This window comes from Emys orbicularis, chromosome 4 (genome assembly GCF_028017835.1).
Source record: "Emys orbicularis isolate rEmyOrb1 chromosome 4, rEmyOrb1.hap1, whole genome shotgun sequence".
Taxonomy (NCBI): domain Eukaryota; kingdom Metazoa; phylum Chordata; order Testudines; family Emydidae; genus Emys; species Emys orbicularis.
In genome coordinates, this window is record NC_088686.1 from 77,629,761 (window position 1) to 77,641,817 (window position 12,057).

The 12,057-nt window shown below is 45.2% G+C and overlaps 1 protein-coding gene across 1 annotated transcript in view; it reads right to left on the reverse strand.

The window, feature by feature from the left end:
- Positions 1-5,295: 5,295 nt before the first annotated feature.
- The window catches only part of TSPAN18 (tetraspanin 18), a 29,471-nt gene continuing 22,709 nt past the window's right edge, over positions 5,296-12,057 (reverse strand). Inside the window, exons 5-7 of the mRNA XM_065404145.1 lie at positions 11,245-11,424; positions 6,900-6,983; positions 5,296-5,343 (exon numbers count right to left, since the gene is read on the reverse strand). Coding sequence (XP_065260217.1) covers positions 5,296-5,343; positions 6,900-6,983; positions 11,245-11,424 — 312 coding nt within the window. The remainder of the gene's footprint in view (positions 5,344-6,899; positions 6,984-11,244; positions 11,425-12,057) is intronic.

The following is a 12,057-nucleotide window of genomic DNA, read 5'->3' on the forward strand; positions in this document are numbered from 1 at the left end:
CCATAGCCAAGTCACGTCACCTCCCAGGCATCAGTTTCCCCATCTTTGAAATGAGGGTAATGAACCTCACTTATCCTGAGGGAGAGAGGGGCAGCATTGCAAGGTGTTTGTGCAGCCCTCTGCACAGCTGAGAAGTATTCTCCAGGTGACTGAGTTCTGAACAAAGACAAGCCTGCATTTACATAGTGGGTTTCTGCAAATGATTTTTGTTCCTGGTTCCTGTGTCTGCAATGGGCAGAACCAAAACCTTGGATTCTTACAACCCTAAACTTAAGCTAAAAATTCAAGCACGTCCCTGCACTTCCTGGCTCAGCCCTTCCTGACCTCAAGGCAAGCCGGTGCTGGCACTGGAGAGGAGAAAGGCTCTCTAGTCCCACTGCCACTCCCTGAGCCAGCCAGCCTTTCCTGTCTCTTAGGTTTTTTGGATTCAGTTTATACCTCATCTTAGCTGAGTTTATTCCTCCTTTGGTAAGAAAGTGACTGTACTTAACATAAAAAAACCCCAATCATGTGAATAGTGAAAATTAAAGATGTCCCACTGCACTGTCACAATACCTTTATTTATTTTTATTTTTTTAAGAAATGCACACAAATTGTGCAGAATGCTTCAGGCTCGTGTTCTGGTTTATATTACAAAAAATCCTTTCAATATAAAAAGCATTACAATAGGCAATAGAGGATAAATTAGCTCCACTATCTAATAAAAGGAACATTTACAATTTTTAAAATAGATTTCAACGTTCTTTCACACGCAGGCTGTTTCCCAGGCACTCGCAACAGTAATTTTAGAGTTAAATAACAGACAGGGAGGGGGTGGACTTACAGAAACAAACTGCTCTAGATAATTACATGAAAGGTGCATGGGCTCTGGGCTTCGTTCTACAGCATGGGGACTAACACTGTGGTGACTCCGTATAGGTTGCTTTCCTACACAGAGCTCTCAAGTGAGGAGTGATTATACCTCAACACCCTGCCCCCAAAAGAATGCAGCAGAAACTCAAAAGGGAAAAAAATTGTGTGTTCCTCTGCCTAGAGCTCTGGGAAGAACAAGACCCAGCATTGTTGATTATACAGCATGAGAGACAGACAAAGGCAGTGACACATCATGGTGATCAAAAAACAAAACTTGTGTGTCTCACAGTAACAAAGGATTCCCCATTCTGGAGTCTCCTGTTCATTAAAATTCCATGGAGGAAATTCCTCACCTCTCCCCTTGACTCAATCCCCAGCATTTCAGATGACCCAAGATGGTTGGAACCTGCATGAGGGGTTTGTGCATCTCTTAACAGTCATCTCCATTTCTTTATTGGAGGGTGCTGCTTCCTGGTTTCTCGAGGGTGTCTCAGGACAGGATGAGAATTCAAAATGATCTTAAACTGGAGAAATACTCTGAAGTAAATAGGATGAAATTCAAGAACAAATGCAAAGTACTATACTTAAGAAGGATTAATCAGTTGCACAAATACAAAATGGGAAATGACTGCTTAAGAAGGAGTACTGTAGAAAAGGATCTGGGGGTTATAGTGGATCACAAACTAAATATGAGCAAACTCTGTAAGGGTACTGCAAAAAAGCAAACATCATTCTGGGATGTATTAGGAAGAGCATTGTAAGCCAGACATGAGAAGTAATCCTCTACTGAGCACTGATAGGGCCTCTTCTGAAGTAGTGTGTCCAGTTCAGGGCACCACACTTCAGGAAATGTGGACAAATTGGAGAAAGTCCAGAGGAGAGCAACAAAAATAATTAGAGTTCTAGAAAACATGACCTACAAGGAAAGATTGAAAAAATAGGATTTGTTTAATCTGAAAAAGAGAAACTGAGGGGAGACAATTTTCAAGTTTGTAAAAAGTTGTTATAAAAAGGAAGATGAAGGACAAAAAGTAATGGTCTTAAATTGCAGCGAGCGCGATTTAGGTTAGATATTAGGAAAAACTTCCTGTCAGGGTAGTTAAGCACTGGAGTAAATTGCCTAGGGAGATTGTGGAATCTCCATCATTGGAGATTTTTAAGAGCAGGTTAGACAAACACCTGTCAGGGATGACCTAGATAATACTTAGTCCTGCCATGAGTGCAGGGGACTGGACTAGATAACCTCTTGAGGTCCCTTCTAGTCCTACATTCCTGTGATTCTAGCCCTTTAAAGAGAGGATATGAAGATTTCAGCAAGAACATAAGAATGGCCATACTGGGTCAGACCAACAGTCCATCTAGCCTACTATCCTGTCTTCTGACAGTGGCCAGTGCCAGGTGCTTCGGAGGGAATGAACAGAACAGGTAATCATCAAGTGATCCATCCCCTGTTGCCTAAGGGGAGAATGGGGGGAGATGACAACTGCACAACAGGGGCAGGGAGGACAGAAAAAGGGAAACAAAGGAGAAGAGACAAGAGGGACATGTGGGTGAGATTAGAGAGAGTGAGAAGACAAGCTGGAAAAAAGAAAAGTTATTTTATCTGAGAGAGAGAAAGGGACACACATGAAGAGGAGAAAGCTAAGAGAATAAATAAATGGGGGAAGGAGAGAGAACAACCATTACAGAGGAAAAGAATGGAGGGAATTTAATTTAAAAAAAAAGGAAGATGAAAGAAAGTGATAAATGGGAAAACCAAAGGGGAATAAGCCTGGAAAGGCAACATTTAGTATTTGCTATTGTATTATCCCTGTTCCTCCACATGCTGACAGACTCCACTCTGGAAAAGGCACACCCAGAGGATGTCCTTTCCGGGTTTGAATCATATTCTTTGTGCTGTAAGCAGAGAGCTGTGGTTTTTGTTTCAATCACACAACTCCAGGCCAGGCAGGGCCTTCCCCTCCATCTGCTAAATTTCAAGACCCAATTTGGGCCAAAGGGAACCTTTCACAATAGAGCAAGAAATGAAGGGGAAGAAGGGAGAACTCTGAAAGCAAAGGAGATGGGTTGCTCCACCAAGAATTCTAGCTGCCACATTAGGCACCCAGCCAGAGATCCAGACACCAACTGACAAGAACAAACTTTCCTGCTGCTTATAGTGTTTTGGATGTTAGCTACTCAGGTTCTATTGCCAGCTACAGACTCTGGCTATTATAAGCGGAGTAATGGGTGGTTGTTTTGGCTACTACTTACTTCCCTTCCCCCCACACCTTTTAACAACTGTGTTCTTTTTAGTTTTTTTCCTCCCTTGGGAATCACTCTCTCCAGTGTGCACAGTGACTATCTCTTGGTGCAGGGTCCCACAGCCTTTTCCCTTCATCTGCCTGTATCTAGAGAGGAACATCAATTATTGGGTCTGTCCCCATCTTAGTGGATTAGCACAATGTTCTGGCTCAGTTCCCCCCATGCACACACTTCTCATGGTGGGTTGATCATTCAGAAAAACTCCTCGCATGCTAGACCATTAAGTGCAGCCGACTGGTTTTTTTTAAAGTTTTAGGAACAAATTAGAGAGACTTCCAGCAGGTGCAGATACTGCCAGTTTTGCTAGCAAAGCTACTTTCCTTCTTCATTGTACAAAGGAGCAGAATTTAACTCTCAAATGCATCATTAAAACTGCTCCTAGGGGTAATTACCTATAAGCCCTTTCAATAAAAGCATCTGAGGCCTTTCACTGTTCAACAGCCGTGGCCACGATTCCAACATTTATCCACTGCTGACTTCATTTGTGGGTGGGGACAGATTTTCTTCATGTCCATGCCCAGATTTCTCTGATGCTTAGACTCCTGTCTCCAAGCGATTTCCACATGTCCTCAGAATCGCTGTATGTGAGGTTCTAATGTCCTGTTCTCATCCTTCAGCAGCCTAACTTTTCACCCTGGTGGGTATTAAGTCAAGGTCCTTTGCCAATTAGTAGGCAGACCTGGTAGGCTTCACCATGACCTACATAGTCACACATATCTGCATGGTCCCTCCTAGGAAATCCCCGAGGACATGGGCCCACTTTTATCACTGTAAATGCTCCACCTTGTCTTGGAGCCTCAGTTCTATCCTTCATAACCCTCCATCAAGGTCCTTATGTATTTTTCTCAGGTTTGGTTTTAAATGATTAAATGGATGACACTATTTAAATGTCAAAGTGGCATCTCAATGGAGGAAACCTTAATAATCCAGGCGGCTATGTTAAAATGACTTTAGTTGAGTCCACTCTCTTCTCAGCCCCTTGGGACAAGCTAAAGGGAAACTCTCAGATCATAAATGAAGCCACAAGACTCACAAAGGAAATAGTGTGGGAGACAACTACAAATGGGCCCCTTTGCTACCAGTACCATGTTTGGGAATTCCCCACCTGGCTGGAAGGAACATTGGAACCCAGTGCAGATAATTAAGCTAACAGAGCACTACAAAAGTACAAACTACAATTTTGCATGTCGGAGTTGAGTGGCCAAGATTTAGAAGACAAAACAATATGCCCTTGCCATGAGGCTGGCAGTGTCAGCTATTCTTGGCCAGACCAATCATTTTTAAAGGAGAGAGGGGTAAGATCAGGATTCAGGAACCCCTTGCTCTCCTCCAATAAAACACTGAACAGAAAACCAAAGTGACAGAGTAAATAAGGAAAGGTATGCACCAAATTTCTGATTGCATCTCAGCCCTCTGCCAGCCCCCATTAGAGGAGGATCTTCCTCATTTCCCACAGGGTCACATCCCCTTTGGTGGGACTCCAGGGAAAGGCATGCCCCACTCCAAGTAGTCCAAGGGTTCTCCTGGAGGTGTTAAGTGATGGTAGTTGACCCTCCTCTACTGAACATGCGTTTCCATTTCCTGGCTGGCAGTTAAAACTTTAGACCAGAAATGGAAATTAGTAAACAATGGCTGCCACAGTTTTCTGTGTATCAAAAGCCCTTTTTGTCTGGTCGTTTGAAACTTGCCTGACCTTTACCCCCATGTGCTGTGGTTGACCTGCTTCCTTTGGGTACTGAATCGAGCCCCTGTGTTGCATTATACAGTTCTTCTCTTTCTTCGCTATCTAAAACAATACAATTGTGAATATACTAGGCAGTGTCCTGCTCTGATGGGGACCATTTCAGTTGCCTTCCCTCCCACCCACCCTGCAGGCTCCGTCAGTCTCTAGTGCAATTCATTGCACTTTGCTCCTGATCAATGTCTGTGCAGGTTGCTCTGGGAGAAGGTCGGTGTGGCGTAGTGTAGTGCACAGCACCTCAAAGTTCCAGCCCCTGAAGTACAATCCATTTGGTCATTCATATATTACAACCCTTTTTTGTTTCCATTTTGCTAAAAAAAATAAAGTTTTTCCCCCCTCTTTTTTTCGGTCTTTCTTCCAAGTACATAGGAGCATCGCAGTTGCTCAGGGGGCACCTCCTACTGGATCCCTCGAAAGAGACACATTGCAAAGATCATGGCAAACAGCTGGAAAGAGATGAGAAAGAGAAGGACAAACAAAACATAGCCATCAGCCACATCTTACAGAACAATGAAAAACCCTTACTGAGGCCTACGGCTGCCCTGACTTAATATAGACTGAATGAGAAGGGGGAGCTTTCCCCACGCCAGCCAGGGAGAAAGAGAAGGCAAGGCATTGCTTACCCAAGCCTGGGAGAGGAAAGGGTTTTAGCAGAGGAGGGGCTGCACTCCTCTCCACCCTGCCCATTACTTTAAACCCTATTCCCACCCACTATCAACAAATACACCCGAGTGGACGATGGCTACCACAGCAACCTGGGCTCTTTCCAAATTGTCTGCAAGTGTTCTGGGTAGGGTAAACTGCTAATCTGCAGGGCTTCCACTGCCCACTCTGCACCCTCCCCTGCTCCCACTGCTGCAATGGAGCTCACTTTCCAGCCAGGGGGTGGAATGCTTTGCTATTCCCAGTAGTTGCTGCTCCCTTCAGCAGGAAGGCAAGCCACCCTCACTCCCTGAAACTCCCCTCTAGAGATCCAAGTGCATCAGCCCCACCCACATTGCCAGTGTATCAGAAAACCACACGCCAGAGCCCCTGGGATAGTGTCCCAAAGTAGCGTCATGTTCAAGTAGGGGTGACTTTCTGATGGAACCCTGGCTCAGCTTGTGTCTACCCCAAAGAGCCAAATACGGATGCTTTCTATAATGGAGATACATGCAGTGTTGCCAACTCTCATGATTTTGTCATGAGTCTCATGATAATTACTTTTTCCTTAAAGTCCCAGCTCTTGGAGTCAAGTGGATATGTAATGATTTCTGCCTTCATTCCTAAAGAGAAAGTAAGTTTCTAGCCCTCGTGACTGTGAAGAAAGCTTCAAAATGTGACCCCAGTTCACCATAAAGGCTCAAAAAGCAGAAGGCAAATAAAAAGAACACCAGATCTATTGTTTTTACATGATTTTAAAGCCAATCTCATGATTTTTGGTGAGCCTCATGATTTTTGAACATTTGGGGTTGGCAATACTGTATATGCTCATAATCTCAGGCCACTATAGTTTCAAACTCTAAACAGATGCCCCTTAAAAAGGCACAGTTTGAAACATATTAATCAAGATGTGCTTCTAGTTATCCCCTGGGAACACATGGTTGTGTTATTATCCTCTCCTCCAATGGTCTGTGACACTCACTCATTTCATCTTGTTTTAAGCACTATGGGGCAGGGACCATCTCTTTTATGGAAACACACAACAGGGCCTGATGGGGGCCTCTGGGTACTACTGGGAAAAATGCTGGATTTCTTAAAGCCTCTGCTACTTATGGGCCTGTAATTTTATACCAGGCCTAACGCCAGATGGCAGTGCAGGCTTGTACAACAAGGGATTTCTCTGTCCTGCATGCAGACAGACAGGAAATCGAGCCCTTACTTACTAGTTACTCTGAACTATAATCTCCCTGCATTTTGATAGGGAGGGGTCCTGTTGAAAGGCAAATGTGCAGCTCCTGTTCATTCTACTGGCTGCACTTGTATAGATGCTGCATTTTTAGCACATTAACTGCTCCGGTACCTCAATGGCCAAGACGCCAATGGCGAGAGCTCCTGCAAGGTACACATAGGTCTCAAAGGAGTTCAGGATCACAGTGTAACAGCCCTAGGAAAGAATACACCATTGTGAAAAACAGACAAGCAACAACCCCTTTTGTTCTGCAGACATTTGCTTATGGCCCTTGTTTGTGTACCTGATGCATGTCAGACCCAGAAACCAGATACATGACCTCCAATCAACAGACAGTGAATAACAGAGACCCACTCCGTGGGGCCTTTAGGGAGGATGGCCCCTGGAGGCTGAGGCTGCAGTTGATGAGAGATGGGCTTGGCTAACCGAGCCATAACCCACCGCTAACCAACATTGGCCATAGCCTTCAGCAAGGCAGATAAGAGTAGCACTGGAGAAGCCTTCACTCTGCAGCAAGGATAGGACAGGTTGAGATGGAAGGATGGACAAAACCAGATAGAACAAGACTGCGGGCTCACATTATTGAGGCTGGTTTCATTGAGGCTTCATTCTACTGCAGGGGGTAGAGGAGGGGACCATGAGTCAAGGTTCCTGGATTCTATTCCGAGTTTAGGCAATAATTCACTGGGCATCCTGGAGCCAGTCACTGTCTCTGTTCCTTAGTTTCCCCATCTGTAACACTGGTCAAATCCTACTTACCTAGCATTCTCCTAGGAGAATTAATGCTTGTTAAGAGCTTTGAGATCCTTGCATAAATGGGAACACTGAAGTGCAAAGTAAATCTTATCATCCTAAAAGTTATCTATTGTCATTCATATTAATTATTATTAATATGGGAAGCACCTGTAAAAGCTCCAGTAGAGAGAAGAACTCTTCTGGGAGGCACCAGTTTATCCAAATCTCAGTTGTGCTAGTCCACAAAATCCCCCAACAAACTAGCAAATTTCTGCAAATGGGTTGTGTGAAAAGAAACAGATACATCAGTGTCTGTTCTATAGAAACATCCATACCTCCTACTGAACATTTCCCTGAGACACATACACAAATGTACACTCACATGTGCATTCATCCATGGATACATACCCTCTCAGTGTACACCCACCCCGCAAGCACAGCCTCTCTCCCTCTCCATGCGCGCGCACAGACGGAATCCTGGGCTGTTTTAATCACCTCATTTTTATCTTCAGAAATGGAAAAAATGAATCAGTGGCCTTACTGAGCATATCATTGATTCTGGTCTCAACCAGACCTTTCAAAATAAAGGGATGATGGAAAGGTCATCTGGGTGAAGAAAAATGAAAAAATCTCAAACACCCATGGGGAGCGCATTGCAAGCAAAACTGCTGCATGTCCTTATCAAGGGAAACTGTGCAATGAGCCATAGCTGGGCAAAGACACTCGCAGGTCAAAGACTGGGGACAGTGGATGGAGTGCACACCTGCATTTATAGAGTGCTTCCTCATGCATTGCTGTATCTGACAGCGCTCTACAAGGGCTCAAGTGCTTTATTAAGTCTTTTGGCTAAAGGGCAGGGAACATCCTTTTTAGTGGCAAATAGCCTACAGTGTGTTAATTGAGAGATCTTTCTCCCTTCTGGAGATAGGGGCAAAGTCTTCCACCATCCTCCCATTTAAGTATCCCTTACTCTCAAGGGCCTCTTATTGTAGTGACCTTGCCTACCACCTGCTGTGGCTCTTTCCAGAGTCCATCAATGGTGCTTCCCTACATTGGCCAAAAGAGCTATTCTGCAAGCCCCAGAATGAGACCTCTGCAATGCGACAGTACGAGGCACTGTCAGGAAACCACTGGACCACTCCATCCTACTGGCCTTTGGATGGTGTTCTATACACATTAGTTGTTCAGAGACCTTGGAGCCAAAAGATGCATCTATACAGGGAGAATTAGAACGGGCTTATCAGCAGCAGGGCAAGTGCCAGTGTAAACAGGGCTCAGGTGCTTTTACCACTGTGTCATATTTCCTCAGCCTGGACTGTACTGATTTTTACACTGCAGCTAGTACCAGTGGCAGCTACACTATTGCAGGAGTTGTTATGCTACTGGCGCTAACTTTTCTAGAGCAGACAAGACCCTGTGGACAGTTCTTGTCTGACTTCCAGCTCAGTTTGGCAGAACTAAGCATCCAATCTTTTGGGTGCTTATTCAAACACAACTCCAACTTTAACCTCAGGGTCTCCCGTAGCCAGGGATGCTGGAACAATTTGTATAGTGGGGGTGCTGAGAGCCATTGAACCAAACTGTAAACCCTGTATATGATGGAAACCACTTCAAACCAGGGGGTGTGGCAGCACCCCCAGCTCTAGCACCTATCCCGGTAGCCCCCTTTGAACTGCCCCTGCTGCACAGTAGGTTCAGCATGCCAAGAAAACTTTTCAACACAAACTAGGCCAGCATCCGCCTAGCAGCTCTGCTTGCCAAGAACTTGACTTTGGTCCAGGAATGTCTGAGCTCAAACAACATTCAAAGAACTTCCCTCATCCTTTACTGGTTAGGATTATTTCTGACAGTTGTCTAATGTGCTCTTTATGTTGCAATAACACACACAGAGAAACAAAAATCTCCCTTTCCAAAGGATTGAGATGGGAACTTATGGACTCAATATGCTCCAGTGACACCACAAACAGAAATGCAACAATAGGAAGAGAGACATTTTTGTTGTCCTCTTTAGCCCTGTTTGTCAAGATTTATGTCTTTTCCCCCCACGAGTGTTTGTTGCTTCTCTCTCTCCCTTGTGTGCTTGAGGCAATCAGATCTGGCAGAAGCAGTGTTGCAGCGTCTGCTACGATCTCTCACCCAGAGTGCCCCTGCCAATGTTTTCCAGCTCCCAGACTGGGGAACAGCTTACAGACTGGTTCTAAACTCATCTGCAATCTGTTGTCAAGTGCTGGAAATGGAACCAGTGCTGCTTAGAAGAGGGAGACGAGGCAGCAGTATTTCATACAGTTCAATTGTCCCATTAATGCTGGGTGAAAACCTTCAAGAGCCAGCCAAAGTACAAGTCTGTTTTGCTGAAAGTTTTTTGAAACATGAGGGCTTTGGGTAAGTGTAGGGTCAGGGCCGGCTCCAGCGTTTTTGCTGCCCCAAACGGCGGGAAAAAAAAAAAAAAAAAAAAAAGTTAAAGCCGCGATCGGCGGCACTTCGGCGGCAGCTCTACCGCTTCGTTCTTCAGCGGCAATTCGGCAGCAGGTCTTTCCCTCCGAGAGGGACTGAGGGACCCGCTGCCGAATTGCCGCCAAAGAGCTGGACGTGCCGCCCATCTCCATTGGCCGCCCCAAGCACCTGCTTCCTGGAGCCGGCCCTGTGTAGGGTGCATATTTCTGTAGGGGGCGGGGGCGGGGTAGGGAGTCTGGATTTGGCTAACCAGGAGGTTCAGTAAAGTGTAGGCCAGAAAAAAGTGACATTATACTGAATGTCCTTGTTAAAAATTGGGCTGATGGAAAGTGCTGGACTGAGAGCCCGGGAGACTGAAATAGTCTGTTTATCTCCAGAACCAGAATGATAAGGGCACAGCAATGCAAGCTTCTCTCCCCCCACTCCGCCAACGTGCCTATCTCCTGCCTTGGAGGGACCATCACTAGTGGTGAGAGGGCACTTGAATCTCCAACGCCCATTCCATCTTCACCTCTCTGTTGAAAGGGCCAATAAGTGACAATAGGTTCAGATTGTAGACATGGTTTCTTTGTGATTGACATTCCCCTGGTAGGAACGAGACTCACAAAACTCATTCCAGACCTGAGTCACTAAACAGCCAATAGATGGCAATGACGCTGAGTCACTAATGACCTAGGCTGGGTTTGTATTTAACTTCTGGGTGTCTTGCCATCTATGCAAAAAGAGCAATGCCTGATTCTGCATCATGTTCAAGAGCACTGATTTGGGGGTTACTTTTAAGCATATAACTACATAAATGGCCCTTTCCTGAGTTTTGTAACCCATCATACTCTGTGCAATGTAAATAGCAATAACAATGAGAGATGGTGAAAGAATCAAAGACAAGAGGGACAAGAATCGAGTTTTCAGCTGCAGATTTAAGGTTGGAAAATGCAACAAAAAGTTACATAATCCTTTGACACCAGCTCTCTTCATCCATTAGATTTGGGGAAATATGCAAATTGCTATTGATGACACAAAGTCATGCTGCTGCAGTATATTTAAAGCCCATGTAGTGAAAGGACACTGTCAAAACAAGACCCGGGTGGTACATTGATACCAAGAGCTGGCAGGCAGTGTAAATGCATTGTTTAGGCAGTTAGGAATGTTTAAGGGCTGAGTTATGGTCACCATGACAGGGACCCATAAACCACCTCAGCTCCCACAGCATAGTCTGTTTAAAGCTCCTGGTGACGCACTTGTCAGCCCTGGAATTATTTCCCCTTACCTGTCGGTTCTGGTACATGTCTTTCCCCATGAGGCAGTCCTCCTTGCTGACAAATGCCCCATCCCGGCTCTGGAGCTCTCGCTGGCAACAAGCTTCCGGGACCACATCATCTGAATGGAGGAGTCGGAAATGAGGAGTTTTTTCAAAATCTTCCGGCCCATTCACTCCACAGCAGCCAAACTAGGGAGGGACACAGGAAGGACAGAAATCCATAAGTTCCACATTGTCACTTCTGAAAGGAAGCACCACAAATCCTTTCGAAGTGATGATTTTGTGGGGTGTGAAGGGTCGGGGTTCAGTGAAGGGAGAGTGAGGGCAATGTGGCTGCATTTGTGTTTTTATCCTGGCACATCTTTCATCCATTGATCTCAAACCACTTTATAAAGTATCATTATCCCCATTTTACAGATGGGGACACAGACACAGAGATTAAGGGCCTGATCCAAAGCCCACTGGGAGTCTTGCTGTTGACTTCAATGGGCTTTGGATCATGTCCAAAGCGACATGCTCAAGATCACAGAGTGAATCAGTAGCAGAGCACAGAATTCAATCCAGGCTCCTTATTTCCCAGTCCTCCCTGTGGCTGATATCCAAGATGCTGCTGGTTCTTCCCATGCCAGCTCTAATGCACTAGATGATTCACTGAAGGGCCACTGCAAGTACTCAAGTGATTCGCTGCATCTACCACCTTTCAGGCTGCAAAAAGTTTAAACATTTCATGCATAAAATGTAATCTTCTTTACATTCCTGAATCAGCATTAAGGGCAACTTGCTTCTTTAATTTTAAAACTGAATTGAAAGCTGTGGAGACTG